At 40.6% G+C, this 20,514-nt stretch overlaps 2 protein-coding genes across 2 annotated transcripts in view; both read left to right on the plus strand.

The window, feature by feature from the left end:
* The window catches only part of skib (v-ski avian sarcoma viral oncogene homolog b), a 31,421-nt gene extending 15,427 nt beyond the window's left edge, over nucleotides 1-15,994 (plus strand). Inside the window, exons 2-7 of the mRNA XM_029432635.1 lie at nucleotides 11,748-11,861; nucleotides 12,103-12,206; nucleotides 12,318-12,562; nucleotides 13,174-13,445; nucleotides 13,554-13,784; nucleotides 13,881-15,994. Of these exons, the coding sequence (XP_029288495.1) occupies nucleotides 11,748-11,861; nucleotides 12,103-12,206; nucleotides 12,318-12,562; nucleotides 13,174-13,445; nucleotides 13,554-13,784; nucleotides 13,881-14,102 (1,188 nt within the window). The 3' untranslated portion in view covers nucleotides 14,103-15,994. The remainder of the gene's footprint in view (nucleotides 1-11,747; nucleotides 11,862-12,102; nucleotides 12,207-12,317; nucleotides 12,563-13,173; nucleotides 13,446-13,553; nucleotides 13,785-13,880) is intronic.
* Nucleotides 15,995-17,714: 1,720 nt separating this feature from the next.
* Nucleotides 17,715-20,514, plus strand: part of plch2b (phospholipase C, eta 2b) — a 10,061-nt gene continuing 7,261 nt past the window's right edge. Inside the window, exons 1-5 of the mRNA XM_029432860.1 lie at nucleotides 17,715-17,757; nucleotides 17,830-18,027; nucleotides 18,975-19,121; nucleotides 19,702-19,945; nucleotides 20,109-20,238. Coding sequence (XP_029288720.1) covers nucleotides 17,715-17,757; nucleotides 17,830-18,027; nucleotides 18,975-19,121; nucleotides 19,702-19,945; nucleotides 20,109-20,238 — 762 coding nt within the window. The remainder of the gene's footprint in view (nucleotides 17,758-17,829; nucleotides 18,028-18,974; nucleotides 19,122-19,701; nucleotides 19,946-20,108; nucleotides 20,239-20,514) is intronic.

The following is a 20,514-nucleotide window of genomic DNA, read 5'->3' on the forward strand; positions in this document are numbered from 1 at the left end:
CTCCTCTGTGCTCACTACGAGGTAGATAGGGAGTACTGGAGAGGCAAAGAGAAAAGTTGGCAGCGTCCCATGCCCCTTTGCAATGACCTTATATGCAACAAATAAAGGATAATTTAGTTTGATTGTGTGTTTTTGCTGGGGTGAAGCCTCTGAAAGACTGAGAGCAACCGCACACGCTAACAGCATTACAGCTGCTCGACAGCAGCTGAAACTGCGGCATAGCTCACTGTTGTCTTAAGTTACAGTTTAGCAGACATGTCCTGTTTTCTTAGGAATGGCCTTAACTAGTCAAGACAAGAAGGTTGGCGGTTCACCAATAAGAAAGCAGCAAACTAAATCCTCTCCTGGTGTGCTAAGTGATGAGTATGATTCAAGGACAGGTGGTGAGAGGACGACGTCTCCTTCACAACTTTGTCTTTACAGTAAATGACTGCCATGAATTAAAAAAGACTTCTTATAGCATGAATATAATAAAGATTATCAATAGCTTTTTCAGAGTTGCAACACAAACTAGTTTGCATTTCTTGCAGTACTCTGTCTCATTAGTCTCTTGAAGGTTATTTTGTGAGCGTCCAACCTGCAGGCCATGGAGATTACATAGTTACACACACCCGCTACACACTCTCTGGCCTGTGCCTGCTTGCAACACTAATCCCCGGCCTGCCTTCCCCGTTAGTGGCTACATTAGCGCCTCAAAGCGCCTGCGTCCTTCCAGCTCAGCCCACCAAGATAGAGACAGACTTTTATGTAATGCTCTGTCCAGTGTGTTTGTTCTGAACCTGCTGTTGCTTAAAGCGAGGCTCCCGCAGGTTAACAGTGCCCAGCTGCTGCCCGTCCTACTGTACTGAACGTGTCATGGCTCTGGCTCGCGAAAAACCTGTACCCATGCAGCACCTGGGGCTCGCCAGGAGCCCACAAGGCCATTTTCCTGCACATATCTTCTGTAGCGTGTCACATGTGTGCCCTGATTAATCCCAGCATGTGTCTTCATTCATGGTCAGTGCGATCATTCGGCCTCTGTTTTAAAGCCGTCTCGGGCAGGGTTTGCAGGAAAGCTTGGGCGAAGGGGGGAAAACCCTGGCGCTGAAATGGGTATTTTGTGGAGTTCTGTTTGTTGAGTCAGAGCTTAGTTGGGCTCTACTGTTATGTGGTTGCCATGGAGAAAAACACAGGCTCTTGTGCAATAAAATCATCCAGGAAAAGACATTTCCAAGAATTTTTCAGAGTCAAGAAACAGACGGCAAATTGCAGAATTCATGAGGTGCTGCGGTCCCCCACCCGCCCCTCTCAGCCCTCCATTTTAGAGCGCTCGTATTCATTTTATAGAAGCTGCGAGGCTGGAGCCCTCTCACCTATTTACTCCTGTAAGCAGATATGTTTTCCTATGAACGGAGGAGGGAAACAAAACCAGTGTTTAAGGACGGAATGTGTGATCTTAGGAACGGATGTTGTGGGTGTTTTATCCCCTATTTCCCTTACAGACAATTCCTTGAACAAGTGGAAACAAGTGAAATGCTATTTGATCTCTGTCAAATATTACTGTATACAATCACTCACACTGTGAGGCCAATCCTACATTTGACTCAGCGAGAAGAACATTTTGAGGCAATAACTCCTGGTGTCACATAGGAAAATGTGTTGACAGTTAATTGGTCGAGCACTTTTTTGTACTTTAAGGCTCCCTATTGCTTTGTAATAGGTCTCTTATTCTTACAGTTTCCTGTCTATCTGTATAAACCCATTAGTTCTCTTCAAACAGCGCAGCTCTCTGCATTAGAAAATGGCCTCCTCTGTAGCGGTGCAGTATGAAAAGCTGTGATCTCAGGCTTTCAAGCTTATAAGCTAAATTTGAAGTTCAAAGCTAATCAAACTAAAATAATGCCTTTAAAAGCCACAATAGGTGTCTGTAGCATTAACTTCAATAGTATTGCATTGTTTGAATGGTCTTAGAAAACAACAGTGGTGGATTAGGGCTCTCTAGCCTGGTGACCAGGAAGGCAGCGTTTCAACAGAATGACTAGAATGGTATCTATACATTTCAGCAGGATTTATTACCTCGGTTCAACCAATTAGCTCCTGAGCAGTTCTCAGGACATATACTGTGTTGGTGAAATGACATCACATGAGCAGTGACCCTAACTTCACCTCGCCCTCTCACAGATTTTATGACCTCCTCCCCTAAATCCCCCTCTGCCCCCGTCCCGTCCCCTCACACCTCTTAACCTCTGGTATTCATCCCATTTTCATCTTTCCAAATAAACCTGCCACCTGCCCTCCTCTCCACTGGCTGCTCGGGGAGTATGTTGTCATGCGGCTCAGTTAAATTAGCTGCGTGTTACTGTGCTGATGGTCATTGTTGCTCAGATTAAATTATTTAAAGCACCGGGCCTGCTGAAAATATGGTATGCATTTAGTCTGCAATATATGCTTATGACCTAGAAACGAAAAAGGGACTCGTTAGGCCCTGAAACAATTAGAAATATATCTGCAACTGTTTTAATAATCGATTATTTTCAAAGTAATTTTTCAAGCAAAGGTTTTTGCCAGTGTCAGCTTTCAAATTGCTGCTTTTCTCTGTCTTATCTGATAATAAACTTGTTTTATTTTGGGGTTTTGGACAAAACAAGCGATTGTGATCAGCATTTTTCATTAATTTCGCAATGGATTGAGAAAAAGGATCTTCAGAATAATCAATAATGAAGAGAAAAGTGTTGTGCAGCTGTAGTCTAGTTAACAAATAGAAGACAGCAAAGTGATAAAGATAAATGCCCTGGGAGGATCGCATGTGTTCGTGATGAGAAAGTGAATTTTCTCATTACCTAGCTGGGATTTTGATTAACGTAAACTTACATATTTAAAAATAAATAAATAAATCAAGAGCCAAGTGTAACACGATTTCCTACTGACGTAAAGGGCTATCTGAGTTCTTGGTGGTCTGTTTTATCCCCTGTGTTTAGTTGTTAACATGGAGATCTGACGGTCCATCTGGCCCGTCAATCTCTCAGACACTACAGGTCTAGACCCTGTCTGAGGCCGGACATTTAGTCCCCATGCAGTTGCTCTCCCTCCCCTCCCTCTGTCTCCCAGGCCTCCTCCTGTCCTGACTCCTTCACTGTCTCTGCCCTGTGAGGGAGGTGCAGAGGAGTCGTGCAGTACCAGGTACTGCGAGTGACATAATGGTCTGCGTATTATGAGTTGTAACTGTTTGGGTTGTGGAGAGGTTATCCAGTGACATTTTAATCGTCTTTCTGCCTTCTTTGCCGTGGTATTAGTATTAATCTGCAGGATTAAAACCCAGCCAGTCAGACTGGACTTGCTGTATTGTTGTAGAGTAGAGGGAGTGTGCTAACAGCGAGAATGGCGGCACGCACTTCCCCTGCGTACAGGCAGGGATGTGCTTATCAGTGACAAACCAAGGTTTCCAGTGTGGAGACATCAGAACTCTGGTGAGAGGATGGTTTGTTAACACCAACCAACCGTCTCAGGCGGGACACAGTTGGTTATTATCAGCGGGAAAACCATCGATTTTCACTCGTCTCTCTTATTACTCAGTCGCTATCTGGTGTTCAGACTTATTAGTTATAAGTGATTGTACACATAAAGGTCAGTTTACTCATCATGAAGAGGACTTTCTCAGCACAAAGTAACCCTGATGATGAGTCTTCAATATTTGAGAGAGAACCATAGAGTTTGAAAGACAAGGGTATTTTACGGACAATGAAAGTTGGTATTGTATTACACTATGGGAAATGTAAGGATTTAGTTGTGAAGCTTGGTGCTTACTAAGGACTTAAAATCAGAGTATCTCAAGCTTCGATTTGGATGATTTTATTTTAATATTTCTTTTGTGCACAACGTTATGAATGTGCAAAACTAAATCACTCTAATGCCCCTTTAAAATAAATCTTTTAATAGACCCAGATATTTTATCATCGCTTTATTTTGAAACTCAGTTTGTTCCACTTCTTCCAAAAGAAATAATAAATGTCCTTTGTTGAAATTCAATTGCGGTCATGCAAGTGAAACTGTATTTGCAGAGAAAATAATGACTGTAGGACAACTCGTAGTTTCAACACACCCTAAATAACCATGTGTTTATTATTATGAAATAGATCTATTAATTTGAAATCCCTCCTTTACATTCCAAGAATTATTGTAAGGATTAAGCCAGAATTAAATGTCTCTTTGTCAGATATCCTTTTAAACTCATCAGAGCATTTATTTTTAGAAAGCAATGCCTTGTTTCTCTATCAACACATATAAACTGGCACTGATGTTCATGATATCTACATTGACTCTACTCATCTTTACCTGGTCTTTAAAACATTAAATCACATTACATTTTAAACTATCTGAATTATAATTATGTCCCAAATTATACATCTAAGTAAATATATATATATATATTATTTAAATACACAGAGAAGCATTACCGGCACAGAGTCAGATGAGTGTCATGTGTAATGCCAAGGGATTAAGCTTGCATGGCAAAGATGGTGTTGGCACTGCTGCACATCAGAGATCAAGTTCTGTGAAGGCACGCACACATGTATGAATGTCAGGATACAGCCACAGAAATGCTGCAACACTGCTGTATGATGCTTTATAAAAAATATAGAAATATTGATTACTTTGTGAGTTTGGAACAATGGTAAAAACATCTGGAAAGCATTGAGAATTTCTCTGTTTTAGGCGTGGGAAGTATTCTTGCACACGCCTACCTGGAAAGCATTTTAGTCGCCCTGACAAAGGCCTTCTAACAGCTTTCTCCTAATTCAATTCAAGAGCACAGAGACAATCTAAATCACCACTATCCAGTAGAGCTGCAGCTAAAGCTACCTTGTCAGAGATCTTTCTTTACAGTCATCGAGGGATACTGTTGAATAGAGGATACACAAAAGAGAAAGAAAAGGAATAGCAATATTTACGTGACTAAATATTTCATTTGTTTGGCTTGAAGCCTGAAAAGAAAAGCCCTTTAGTCAATTGCAGTGTGATGTTTTGAACCTCAGAATCGACCAAAACCAAAGTGGTAATTGGCTTTTGAATCTAATTTCCTCGTGAATTCGCAGGAGCCCTGTCTTCTTTTATTCATGATGTTCCTGAAAGTTGCATGAATACTTTTTGAGTAAGAATTAATTTTACCCTTCAGGAGCACTAAATTAAATTACATAAACGTAGGTCAACTCGAGTCTGTCTTTGCTCTTCCTCTCTTTCTCTGTCTTTCTCGTTAACCTTCATCCCCTCCGGCCTCCTGGTTAGCGCTGCAGCTGCTCCTATATTATAAGTGTGCTAAATGTGAATAGAAGCATAAAGGAATTGTGTGTGTGTGTGTGTGTGTGTGTGTGTGTGTGTGTGTGTGTGTGTGTGTGTGTGTGTGTGTGTGTGTGTGTGTCTGCCTTTATTGGTTTCTTTCCTACAGATCATGTGCTCTGAAGTTTAATTCACTTATTCCAATAGTACAGCAGGGGGGCTCAGACAACTATCTGATGAATTTGGCGCTATGTGCGTCTATAAATACACCGTCAGAGAGCACGTTTCATTTCCTAAGATAACTTTGCCTCACAACCATACCAAACATGCTCATGCTAATAATGTATAATCTGCGGCGATATCTGTTTCGTGTCTTTTAGTCTAGGGTTTCCATGTCTGTTGAAATGACTTATGAGCCTTTTGTACTGCAGGTCATCCTCTGAGAGAGAGTGATTTGGATACCACTGTCAACATGCTGTAAGAAAGGCAGGCGGGCATGTCCATGGTGTTATTATGGTTTCCATGTTTGGACATGAATTGGAATTTATTTCTCGCCATGCAGTAGTACAGTAATCTTTCTTTTTGTTTGTTCTCACTGCGAGATGATCTTTTTTCAATCAGGAACAGATTTATTTCATGACGCAGAAAGTAGAAATGAAACATGTCATCAAAGGATTACGGGGAGTTTAGTGTGTCATTAATAGTTTGAATTCACATTTGGACATTAAGTGAAGTGATTGAAAGACAAAGTAATAAATGTGCAGTATGTTTTCACTGCAATAATTCTCCATCTCTTCTCCATCAAGTCAGTCGGTCTATATTTTAGCCTTTAAACTCTTAACTCTTCAAACAAGTGGCAAAAAAGAAAAACAGCCAGCACCAAATACAGCGGACGTTTACTCAAGTACTGCACTTAAGTAGCAATTTGAGATACTGGTACTTTCCTTAGAATATCAAATTGAATGCACTTAATACATCTACTCTACTACAATACAGAGCTACTATAAAATGTACATTGCTACATATATTTGACGGCTACTGTTGCTAAAACAAACTAAGAGTTTACACGCAAAACACAGCTTGCATTTGTACAGATTAAATACCCAACAGTGCAATCTCAACCAAATACAACAAGATGCTAATTACACATTAACGCAGTAATATTCAAATGACACAATAGTATAACTCTCATACTTCTGCATCTGATACTTTTAGGATATTTTGCTACTTTCACTTAAGTGACTGACCTGAATACTTGATTGATAAGAAGGAGATGTTAGCAGTGTTAAAGTCGGATCAAGCCAGGTTTATTGCTCAAGATCATAAATTATCCTCAGTGGGCTTCACAGTCTGTACAACAGACTTAACCCTGTATGCTTAGGCCGACACGATTAGCATACGGAAAAGCTAAAAAGAAATTGACATGGAAAAAAGCAGATAAAAACCTCAGGAAGAGCAACAGAGGTGGGACCCCTCTACAAGGACTGACATGCATGCAGATATAAAGAGTTAGAAACAAAGAGTGTTCTGTAGGAATTACCCTAACTGCTGTGACTGGGGTCACTAGAGCTTGTGTAGACTTCATTTTCCACACACAGCTTTGTCACTTTATGAATGCGTGACGAGTGCATGACAGTTATTTTGCACTGTTGTTCTGCCTTTAAGCTATATGTGTCAAGCTGTGTGGACCTGATGAGTTGTTTTCCACCTTCAGAAGCAGCAGCTCGTCCTGTGTCCGCCTCAGACCTCATAAAGTCTCAATCCCAAAGACAATTAGGGCAATCCAATAAGCTTTAATGCCGTCCTTATGCCACTCTCTTTTTGTGTCCATACTGTCATGGCTCAGTTCAGCTACATCAACAATATATCCTCAAAATGGACACAGCGGAGAGAGAATAAATTGATGAATTAAGCTAAGATTTAGTGAGGGGAAATGGGAGCTTGAGCTGTATCTGTGTCGAGTATAGGGATGAAGTTTCAGGGATATTCTGGGCATACACCAATAATTTTCCCCCAGCTGTTACAAAGTTACCACAGGGCTTTATATAAATCAAGAGGTACAATTTATGCAGTGAGAGTTGAATAGAGAGCTCAAGGCATCCCTGTGAACATACACACCAAACTACAGCGATCAGATTACTAAAACTAGTATTCTCTCACTTCCAACTAAGGCTGTTACCCGAGCGAGACGTGCCAGTTGGTGTGCCCTTGAGTGAGACAGCGCCCCACTAAGCACATGTCGATCTGGGGATTACATTCAGGGGTTTAGGAGGGGAAAAGAGGCCGTAATCTGAAACTGTTGTGTCTTGTTGCTGTGCACTTTTCTTAATGCCATGCTATCATGCATCATGCGTTGGTATTGTATGACTGTTGCCCGATGAAGTTCAGCTGAGAAACTATTTTTGTCTCACCAGATGAGTGCTACCCCATGTTTTCTTGATCATTTCGTTTGACTTGTTTAGCGCCACAACACATGCTAGAGGTTTCCATTTAGCCTGCTGATATAAGACTTGTCAACATGTAGGCAGGAGAAGTTGGAGGAATGTTTCAACGTTTTGGGAAATACTTAAAATACATAATACAATGTACATACATAAAATGTGCTTTCTTGATACTTTCAGGGGCTTGTAAAAAATGTGTTTTCTGTCATTTACGTAAAAGGCACATCAGTCAATATTCTCTGTTGTGTGATGTTCACTCTCAGCTAACCAAGTTCAACAACAAATGTCAGCCCTCGTTTGGTCCCAGATTTACTGCAACAGGGTTCAATAAATAAATATTGTTGATTAGCTCCATGTTCAAGTGAAATAACAGTACAATCCCCATCACGCTCCAGTTAGCACAATATTGACAAATTATTCTTCAAGCGGGTCAAACGCTCTGCTCTTAGAATAGACATTGATATGTTTGTGATGTGTTGTGTTTCTCAGTGATTATCTGGCATGCCAGCATGAAAATAGCTGGGGCTTATCCCGGTATTACCATGCTATTATACGACACTAATTAAAAAATAAAGCATGTCTACTCTTGCCCAGCTGCTATTAGACCCTGTTAGCCTACAGGTTTGCTTTGAAACGCTCCCTCATTACAGCGCCTCAAAGAAATATCATACAATAGCGAGTTGAAAAGGGCAATGCTTGAATGGAGTCTTAAAGGAGAGGCTGTACTTGGCCTTCAAGTATACATTCCTTCAGCTCAGTGCTTCCTCTGTGGTCCCGCTCCCCTAGCCCACCCCCCTCCCACTCAAGACTCAGTTCCCACAGGGGACTCGGCCAAAGCAAACTCCTCAGAGGAAGTCTCCCTCTCTTACCAGTGAGAGAGGGAGAGAGGGATGTCCTATCATCTGGCTCAGTGGGACCTGCTAGGCAGTAGGGTGTGCGAGGAGGGTATTATGACTCCGTGCCCATGCTATGTCTATGATGTGGTGGCGAGTTAAGCCCGTGCGGCTGCTCTCCTGTGAGGTCAGTGTCAGATTTAGCCAGCAGGTCCCTAGTGGTGTCTGGGAGTGTCTGTTTTCTGACTCTATTATGTCTAGCACTCCTAGCCTTCCTGGAGCTGTAAACCTCAGGGTAGAAATAGTACCAGACAGGCAGACATCCTTTTGTCGGGAAAACAACAGTCATGCCAGTAATTACAGAGTCTGATTACACCAGGGCAGCAGTTCTTAGAAAACCACCGGCCTTGAGTCAGGCAGGTGAGTGGTCGAGTCACCATTGCTGAGCAGAATGCAGTCATCAGGAGGTCTGGGTTAAAAGAATTATCCTACAGTAGCAAAACCAAACAGTAGGCTCTGTGTGCGCGTGTGTGTGTGTGTGTGTGTGTGTGTGTGTGTGTGTGTGTGTGTGTGTGTGTTATGTGGCTACTGGTTAGACAGGTCGACACCTTTGTAAGGAGTCAGACAGGTGTGAAGGAGTGTCCAGACAAACATGTCATATTAATGTCATGAAGCATAAATCAGTATGAAGTAACAGAATAGTCATGAGATGGTGGCATAATGCTCTTTTATTTTAGTTATGGATTATTATGTAACACTTGACTTTAACTCCACCTATTGAGCCTTTAAAAGCAGTCACTCTGTAGTAAAAGTAGATTATTTTTCTAAAAGTTTAAAAATAAATAATCTCATATAGTTGTTTTCTTTTTTTTTGGCTTGTTTTGTCTTTTCTGGTTTGATTTTAAATATTTTTTTATTTGTATTGTGTCTAGTGACTTTGCACTGTGTGGAAGCTAATGAAGATCCAAATAAAGAAATAAAAAATAAGTATATAAACATTTAATAAATAGTATAATGTAGTTGTAAGCATATTATATATTTTACAATATTACAAAGATTCATTATCTGTTTATACAGCAGCCTCCACTTATAGGGGATCACAGGAGGAGCTATTGTGGTTGTAAATAAACACTTATATCTGCTTACAACTACATCATAGTGTATTTAAAACCATTAAGTAAATCTAAATGTGCTGCCTAGAAATGCTAAAAAGAGGGGTTAAAGTAAATTGTTACCAGTAGTTTTTTGTAATAATTAAGTGAAGTTAAATTCACTTGTTATTAGTATACATTTCAAAGTGCTGTACAGAGAGAAATGTAGAAAAATAACAATAAAAATCAATAAATACAATACATAAAAGTATAAATACACAACGGGCATATTTCACAGAGAACTAATGAATAATAAAAACAGATTATGTTTTGTCATCATAATGGATATCAGAGAGCTAATGAAAAGAGATGGGTTTTCAAGACATCAATAAAGGGGGGAGATAATGATAATGAGGGGCAAAGTGTTTTTATCTGGGAGAAGGAAATGAAGAGCAGTGAATGGTCAGCAGATCTGATGGGTCTGAAGGTTGCCATTTCATAGTTTAGTCATAAAACTCCAGAAAATAGTGAAAACTGCTGATCAACATTTCCCAGAGCTCAAGGCAACGTCCTAAAGTAGCTTGTTTTATCCGTGCAACCGTCCAAAATCCAAAGATATTCCATTTACAATGATATAAATCAGAAAGTAACAACAAACACTCACTTTATCAACGCTTGAACAAGAGAATAAATGTTATTTTGTTTGATAGATAACCTAAACTATTCATTAAAACGATTAATACTGTAAAACTCTTGAAGATTTGTAGACAACTCATTTATTTGCAGCGCTACAGCCGAATGGTATCTATACTTCAGGTTTGAACACTGTACCAGACACGCACACTCCCACGCACACATATGCAAGTCCACACCCGCCACCCCACGCGTGCCGACACCCACTCATAGCTGCGTGCACGCACACGAACACACACACACACACACACACACACACACACACACACACGATGCGGCTGGCTTTGTGTAGAAGAGTTGTGAGACATGATTCATTACCAGCCGGGATTCGCGCTTAATGCTAAATGAGGTTTGTCATTAATTTCCATCTTGAGGTGATTACAGTGGAGCAGCGATTAAGGTTTCACAACTACACGAAACCCTGCAGGAGTGTTTTCCATTGAAGATTTTGAATGTAGACAGAGTAATCATCTCTATTGAATCGCACACGCAGATGAGGAGATGGGAGTGTTTGCCATTCCTGCAGGCAAAATGTCATAGTAGTGAGTAAGAGAGTAGCAGGCAGGTCTGTGCTGGCCTCTGCGCCTTCCTAGGTAAACATATCCTCCATCTGACAAGTGCAGACCTGAGGGCTGAGGAGGTTAGCTATCTCAACACATGGTCCTGCAGCCTGACTCACACACGTACAATATACACACAATATCAGAGGCTCTGGAGATTCTGTATTTTGTGGCACTTAACAAGGCAGATGCTTCCCTCCCCGGGTTTTCTAAGCGTAGCTCTCCTCGAACATTTCATGTCTCTGTTGCCCTCCCTGAACTCTCTATGAACACTTCAACTCAATCGTCTGTCAGATCTGAGTGCAATTACTTTAATTCGTCTCCCTCTCTGTCTCCCTCTGTTTCTATATTGCAATATTTCTGTGGTTCGTGCAGTCGATCTGCTCCACCTGATGGCGCCTCTTCTGCCTGGCAGGGAGCAATGTAGCCCTGCTGGCTGCCAGCCAGACCAGCTTGAGTGTCTGCTCAGCTCAAAGCCCTGCTCACACACACACACACACACACACACACACACACACACACACATACACACACACACACACACACACACATAAACATGTAGACATGCCAAGCTCAGAGACTGAACGCTTACACAGACACATCTTCTATCCCCCTTGTCTCTCTGTGACTTCTTCTCTGTTTGTCTAATTTTCTTTCTTTCTGTGCGTCTCTGCTCTTGGCTGTGAAAAGTCTCTCCATGTTCTGACAAATCTGCGTGTTGCTTATGAATAATGCCATTTACAGTCATACAGTAGCATTTTTAGAAATCGTGGGCTCCTGAAATATCCACTGTACTCCATGATGTAATATCTGCACTTTATCTCTGTAAGGATCGCGATGATTAACCGTCTATTCTCTCTCCTCTCCTCTCCTCAGTCTCCCAGCCCGGCCCCAGCCAAGAGGTCCAAATTCGACAAATTACAATCTCCATCAACTGACAAAGACAGGAAACCCGACTGGCTACAATCCATGTCAAAGTCTGCACACAAGGTTTGTACATGCATATTTCTAGTGTGGAAACCGGATTTGCCGTTAAGCTCAAAGATCAAAAGGGTGACTTTGAAGCCGTTGTCCTTTTGAATCATCACATTATCACCTATGTATGGCCTCTCAGCCTTCAGTTGTTAAGTGAAGAGGGGCCTTTGAGTGTGTTCTTCATGGCTGATTTAATTTTCGAGAGGTAGTTCCTTGTGACTTTTATTTAAGTTTGTTGTGTTGTTTGTTATTCCAGGATTTGAAACAGGTCCAAATGAAACAGAGGCCCTCTGCTTTCCGCCCCTGGTCTCCTAAAGCAGCAGAAAAAGACAAGCCAGCTACTCAGAATGAGGTGGAGAGGTGAGTCATCGGATGAAAGCGTCACTAGTTTCAGTTTTAAAGAGAAAATTGTTGTTAACTCGAGCTCATAACCAATTAAATTCTTTAAACTGTCCTGTATTTCCCCCACAGGTCCTACTCAAAGACTCACGAGACTTTGGCGGCTCCCAATTTGACACCGGCTCCCCTGGCCCCTCCGGTCCATCCCGGGGAGAGCCACACGCCTGGCAACGGGCCAGCAGCCATTTTCAGGCCACAGCAGGAGCTGCATAATGGAAACGAACAACCTGCAGTAAAACCGCCCCCCTCCAGTACCGCCAACCAACCCGAAGACATGGACACAGATGGAGAGATTGATGTGGACGACTGTGATGATCGTGAGTACCACGCATCATCTGGAGTCTGGAATAATCCAGAGAAACTGCAAACTTGAAACACTAGTTGACACTCGTCAGTCGATATTAAACACAGATTTTACAGTTACAACTTGTATTACATAGTAAGCTTCACTTGACATGAGTCACAGCAAAGCTGTGTCAGTGTGATTCCTGTATAACTGCGCCGCCTAGTGTTTATTGGAAGAAATACAAGGAAGATAGAAGTTGTCTGCAGATTTTGCTGTTATTTAGTCACAAAAACACACGAAACATGCTATTCTTTTATTGAACTGTAGTATTATTTCTTAGTGATGTGTTGCAATAGAGCTGTAGGGAGAACATTTTAGTTTTGGTTTCATGCTTAGTTTTCTTGCTGATAGTTTTGGGGGGAAAATAATCTGTATGGACACTTTATCACAGCGATTCCAAATGTTTACCAGCAGAAAGAAATGAATAATTATGATTAAAATAAATGGTTACACATCCACACATTGAGTCAACTTGTAATACCTAAACACCACTTGTTGCAATTAAGAGAAAACTAGAAACAGTAAACACAAAAGAATTCATGCAATCACTGTTTTCATAAGGTGAAACTCTCTTTCTCTCAGGTCCAGTGCCAGCTTCCCTGACTTCTCCTTCGTCAGCCTGCAGCAGCGTGTCTCAGACTCTGACCCCTCAGAGCGTTCCTCGACTTCAAGAGGGACCCGTCTGGCTGTCGGGGACCGTTTGCCCAGAGATGGACACTGTGAGACAGATGCTGTACGGAGGCACAGACACTAAAGAGGCCCGGGAAAAACTCCTGCAGGAGATTATCAAGATAAGAGTGAAGCAGGAGGAGAAGCTGGCAGCTGCCGTGCAAGCTAAACGCAGCCTTCAGCAGGTATCACATCCTGTTCCTGTGAAGTACTATGTGATAGGAATGACAGTAATCTCTAAAATATTAGTGTTTTAAACATGAAATGATACTGATGGGTGTTTTTTTTAACAGGAATTGGAGTTTGTGAGGGTGGCAAAGAAAGGCCGTCTTCGTGAGGCCATCGAAGCCAAGCGCAACCTGCGAAAAGAGATCGAACGCCTTCGTGTGGATTGGGAGAGGAAGATGAGGGACGCGGAGGAGTCTTGTGGGCGGCTGAAGAGAGAGTTGGAGAGAGAGAGACAGCTGCGAGTTTGTGACAAAGGCTGTGAAGCTGAACGTCTTCGAGTCAAGTATTCCACTCAGGTAAGATGTCCACAATATGCCCATAATCACCACAACCACCAGCATATACTTTGTGCTTTATACTGACTGCTGTCTGTGTCGGGTTGCGTTGTGCAGATCGAAGAGTTGCACGTGCAGCTCCAGCAGGCTGAAGCTGATCGTGAGCAGCTGAGACAGGAGCTTCAGCTGGAGAGAGAAGCTCGGCAGAGCCTGGAGAGTGTCGTTAAAGACCTGCAAACTCAGCTGGCCCTGCAGGACGACAGCAGCCCTCCTGGAGACCCCGAGGACGCAAATACAGACGAACACAAACAGACCACACAACACACCAACAAATCCTAAAGTTGCACATTCAGAACTGGAGAAAGAGACTCAATAAAAAAGGAGCATGGTTAAGGACTTTGTTGCACCTTCTGTTAGGGAAAAGAAAACTCAGAAAAATGCAAAGTCAGTTTTGTAGAGGAAATATCTGTCATATATAATATGATATGATATAAATCAATATTATTATGACAATATATGAATTTTATGAAATGAACTGGAAAGTAGCATGATGTCTGAGCATGTTGTAGAGCGTGAAATTAAGAAAGACTTCTTCAGTGATGACCACATCTCTCCAGTGACGTCCGAGACACCTGACGCTGTCCAAGGATTTTATTTTGGTATAAGCTATTCTAAGATGTGCAAATATAGCCACATAACAATACTTGAATATGAAGGGAAGAAACATGTTGAGTGGATGATGAAACTCTTGGTGCCACAAAATATTGGTACACTCAAAGGTGTCATTGCAGACCACTGGAAACAAGAGACACCAGTTTACCACTATTTACTTTTAATATCGGCTTGCTTTTTATAACTGTGTAGAGGATGTACTTTTTAAGAAATATTGCTTGCGCAGCACTGTTATTCCACAGGCAAGAAAAAAACATCCATATACAAACATGTACGCATGTATACCAGCTTGTCTACCTTTTGTATTTTATAAACCTGAAGTATTGGAGGTTATGTGGGCTGCTTTCAGGTCCACCACTGTTTTATGCTTAGATATTTTATGGAAGTGTTACTTTTAAATATTATGATGCAACTTTATTTGTTGTTTGAACATTGTTTTCCAGTAACGTTTTTTTGCAACCAAACCATGTGATAAATTGCAAATATGCTTTCCCACATTAGTGCAGATAAGTCTACAAATGCCCTCCTAAAAGAAAAAAAATTCAATAGCTGTCTGTTTTTGTTGAACTGCGGTACTTCTGATTTTCTATTGAGTATTGTAAAATAATTTATATTCTATAATAATTTGCTGCCTATCAACAGAAAGCATTCATTTTTAGTCACTGGTTTTAGGGCTCTTAAATCAACAAATGCTGTTTATATGAACAACATTTCTACATAATATACAAAATATGGATATATATTTTTTTACTTTAAGAAAAGGAATTGCACTTTTTAAAGATAAGAACCTTGCATTGTGCATTGTACTCCCTGTTACATTTTTCAAACACGAGTTAACGAACTTTGAATTTAAAAACACTTTCCCTCGAGATCCTCTGATGTAAATACAATGATATTGTAAATAAGATATGTGTCGGTATGTTTGCTTGCTCCAGACTTAAATTGATTATGAATACTTTTTTTTGCTCTTACTTGAAACCAAAAAGAGACTATATTTGGATTTGCAAAACTGCAATTTTGTTGTTGTATCCCTGAGTATCATTGCAATCACAGGGCATTCAGCAGAACGGATGGACGTGTTGGTTTAAAAAAGGAGAATGAAACCATCAATGGTCGTGAATCTATCAGTAGTTTTTCTAGGTTTGACAAACCAACAGATTATTATAATTTGTCCCTTGATTTTGTTTATTTGAGAAGATCTTTATTATTTGATGAATTATAGAGTATATATTACACTACAGACCAAAAACTGAAAAATGGATTTGAAATCTCTGCACCTCCAGCTCCCTCGTCAGATAGAGTAGAAGCAACACTTTCTATCGGTTACATCCGTAGGTGCTCTCGTGTATTTTAGACAAGAAACACTTTTATGTCTTATCATTACTTATGATACCCTCGCTCAGTATTTGTTGGGTACAGTGTAATAGCAATATCCATTTTGTTAGCTGATGCTGTTGTAGTTTTGGTTTGGAAGTGGGGTTTCACTTGCCTCTTGTTTAAATGTTTTCTTTTCCTTCGGAAAACTTGTATAATACCCATTAAAATCTAAATCAATCCTACGGTGTTCTGAGAATTGTTTTTATTTATTTATACCACAGTGGAAACCTTGTTTGTGCATGTTTGTGTGTCGTCGTTGGCTCCACCAATTTGGTCTAAAAATATCTCAACAACTTGGATTGCCATGAAATTTGTTACAGACATTCATGGTTCCCTGACAATGTATCCTGTTAAGAACGCTGATCCCCTGATTTGTTATCTAGCGCCACCATCAGGTCAAAATGTAAAATTGTCCAAGACTTTGGTTTATGATCAAATACCTGCAAAACTAATTATCATCAGCTACACTTTTAGTGCTAATAAGTTAGCATACCTACTGAGTTATTTTCTCATAGATATGCCTATATATATATATATATATATATATATATATATATATATATATATATATGTGTGTGTGTACGGAAGAATGGCCATTCTTGCAATGTGCTGTTTTTATGCCGTTATCTGGAGAGATAATGAGATAATCAGTCTGCTATCACGAGAAAACGAAAGGCTATGGTCTCTTAGTACTTATGATGTTAATCAGAGATCAGGAGTGCCATGCCAGCATGCATAGATGGCGTCTTCATTCACAACTGTAGCAACTAAGCTACAGTATCCATTATTGATCAACGCATCAGACTTTACTTCAAGGTTCGTCTTTCTGTTAGAGATAACATTCAGATCAGTCTTTGTCATTTCAGGAAAAGACTAGCCCGGCTGCAAATAAATAAGTAAGTCAAGGTGTAAATTACACATGTATGCCTTTACTTACAGTCAGCAGTTGATCTCGAAGGGTAAAATCTGGTCTGATCAAATTAACCAGACTTCGAATTTTCCATAATTATCACGTGATTTGATAAATGATCTCGTTATCTCTAAAAGAACTTCCTTTTGTTTTCCCGAGAAATGACATAAATGAACCCGTTAACACGAGAAAAAAAGCTTTGTTATCTTGAGATAACAGCATTAAAAAATATAATTGCAAGCACGGCCGTACTTTTGCCTGATTTATTTTTGACTTATTTTACAGTAAATTAAAAGCTAGAAATCAAAAATGTACATTGGTCTTTTTTGGAGTAACTCTACCTCTATGTATTTAAAATATAAATGGATCCTGTTGTATATTGTATATAATATGATATACAATCATATGTATTGTATGTCACACAATTGCCTCTAGGGGGAAATCATTGCACACAATTTAAGGGTGTTAAAATGCAAATGCACCCGCGTGACAATAACCTTTGATCGTGATACTGTTTATCCTAAAAACAGTCTAAAACAACTTCTATATTCTTTAATGATTAGGACTGCCATGAGTGTAGTTAAATGAATATTAGCATCCTTCCTGTCCCACTCTCTTTCTTCAGAGGCTTAATGGTTGCGTGAAAATCCCTCCATGAAAGCAAGGCTGAAGCCTCGCTCCAGGATTACAGCTTGAGGAAGATTTAGTGACACATGTTGCACACTCTTTCTCTGCAAGCCTTCTCAGACAAATACAGAAGAATACAGAAGAACCTATGGCTGCTACACCCGTTCACTGGACACAGGATGGTGAGGAATGAACCTTCAGGATGGGAATATTGTTCCCTGATCTCATGTGGGAAGACTTTAACTGGAAGACGAGACTATGCTGCGTGAGAGAGGCTGTGCTATAAACAAACTTTGCTAAAGAGCCCAGCGGAGGAAGGTGGGTTAATGGGATAGGAGAGTTGGACTCAAATGTACAGCTCAGGAATGAACAGCACCCCAGCGATGGCACCTCTGTCTCCAGGGCTGAGTGGCACCCCACCACGCTCCCCTCTGTCCCCCAAGAAGACCACCTTTCAGTCTTTAGGGTCTCTGTCATCAGGAATATTCTCCCCATCGCTTGGTAAGGGCTCCTCTCATCAGGCGAAACAGGCCTCGAGTCACTTGAATTCATTCAACCCGTCCATTATGAGCTCTTCAAAACTCTGGCAGAAAGCATCCATCTCCAGACTCGCTGAGGAGTTTTTCTGGATTGGTGGCAGTGTGGTCGCACAGCCGAAATGGAGACTGGGTCAGATAGGTAAGATTCACCAATGACTCAATAAATATTGTTGCCTTCAAACACTCGAATCACAGAAGAATGTCAACAGGTTGTTTAGTAGCACTTTTAAATGATTTCTTCTACATATGACAATAATGTGATATTTTAAAACAAGGAAATGTGAAATTGAAACTTTAACCATGATATTTTCATGCAATTGGCCTCTAAAATGTGTGACCGTCCCAACATAACAGAGTAGAGTTGCAGCCAGGGAAGTCTGTGAGTAGATAATGGGCATATGGAGAGCAGACAATCCTTTAGGATTAGCCTGAATGCTGTACCAGTTTGCGTCACATGAACCTGAGCTTCAGATTACAAACAAAGGTTACCTGCTCTCGGCAGACAAAACAAACACACCACTTCACCAGTGGCCTAAACGTAATGTTGGTTTTTCAGTACAAGCACTTTGCACATAACATTTCAAAGTCCCATAAATATCAGCAAAGAAAGTCAGGAGAAATATTTTGAATCACTGTGAGGCAATTGATAATTGATGTGATTTGTTTTTTGGCAAAAATCATTTGAGGATTGAGGATCCTTTTCTTCTTTTCCCTCCTATCATCAACACATACAGCTACTTAAATCCCTGTATGACGCAACCTATAATCTCATAAACAAGTGCTTGATGGTAGACCTCTGCTCATCTCAACTGCTTCCTTTGGGGTTGTTATGAAGTCTTCCTCCGCACAATCACATCAGGTGTACTGCAGTATTTCATATATTACAAATTGTCTCGGGAAAGTTTTTCAATAATAATAATAATAATCATCATAATCCACTCCAAACAGGAACAATTAACAAGATCAGGCACCAACATGCTACATTTCACTTTCATTATAGTATCATGGATCATGTGATGATCCCTGAGGATTTCTGACAAGCTTGACGAATAGATGATAAATAATGTGTCCTTTTGTCCCCTGAAGTGGAGAGGTGTATGTGCACAATGCAGATTGGCACTCAGATGACCAAACTGAAGGGGAAGAAGAAAGGACTGGTCCGATTCTTTTACCTGGACGAGCACAAGTCCTGTATCCGGTGGCGGCCCTCGAGGAAACATGACAAGGCCAAAAGTGAGCTATCACCACTCTGATGTTATAATATTTATTTTGGCAGCGCTGAACACAGCAGGCTGTTCTAGTGGATTTGGTTTTGATGTAACGCTCCAAATGTTATTCAACACTGATCACATGACAAGAAAGTACATTTTAAACTCAACTATTGTTTAAGTGATACACGTAAACGTATTGGTATATCTTGCTGTCTGTCAACATATCAATAACTATGACACCACTGATCAAAATGACGTTGTGACGTTGTGCGCATACAATTTTGGTTTTATGGTTTTATGCCTATTATGCTTAATGGGGGAACAAGCTGTCAAGAGTTCACTAAATAGCTGCTTGTGTTATCTGATGGTGATGATGTTTTTTGTAAACTAAACGCATTATGAATGTTCAACTTTGACCCCTATGGAGTGACTTGAGTAAAGATTTATCAAGCGTTACTTTAAGTATGTTACATGTTTCACCTATGTTTTTTATTGTTTATGATGCTGTTCTGAGCCCACAATGTATTTCAGTTCCACCTAGCTTAAATATGTTATTGATTGGTTGAATGTACCCCTGTACATTTCTTGATCATCTGTTTCAGTAACTATCGATTCCATCCATGAAGTCTGCGAGGGGAAAAAGTCAGAGGTCTTCAGGCGGTACGCAGATAACCGCTTTGACCCAAACTACTGCTTCAGTATTTATTACGGGGAGCGAGTGAAGTCCCTGGACCTGGTCTCCACCAACGCAGAGGAGGCCCGCACCTGGATCACTGGGCTGAAATACCTCATGGCTGGCATCAGTGATGAGGACAGTTTTGCCCGGAGGCAGCGCACCCGTGATCAATATCCTTTATCTACACATGTTTAATCTTTAAATGACTAATTATTACAAATACATCACTCCTATTCCTAGAAAAAGGAGGTAAACACATCCACTTGTAGAAGAACAGCACACATGAACTGACCAACATGATCCTTGTAGATTCCTCCTTAACTGCATCCTCACATGGTTACAGCAGACTTTCTCTGAGGCCGACAAAAACGGAGATGGCACCTTGAGCATTGGAGAGGTTCACCAGCTGCTCCACAAACTCAATGTGAATTTACCCAAGCAGAAAGTCAGGCAGCTGTTTCAGGTAAGACTTATATCCTCAAAGGTTGATTATGCAAACAGTCATAGATTTAATGAGCATGACCTAATGTCAAAGCAACTTCTGTAGCCTACTTTTCACTAAAATCTCCTAACTGGAAATGTTGTTTCATTCAATTGTGGCTACATGGCTACAAAACATAATTCACATTTTGTGTCTAACTGGTAACTTGATTGATGGCTCTTACTACTTTAGTAATAGCCTATAGCTACAGCAGCTGAAAAATAAACTAACAAGACTCACAACCATGCTAACAGCTAT

The sequence above is a fragment of the Cottoperca gobio genome, chromosome 5, assembly GCF_900634415.1.
Source record: "Cottoperca gobio chromosome 5, fCotGob3.1, whole genome shotgun sequence".
In the NCBI taxonomy this organism is placed as follows: Eukaryota; Metazoa; Chordata; class Actinopteri; order Perciformes; family Bovichtidae; genus Cottoperca; species Cottoperca gobio.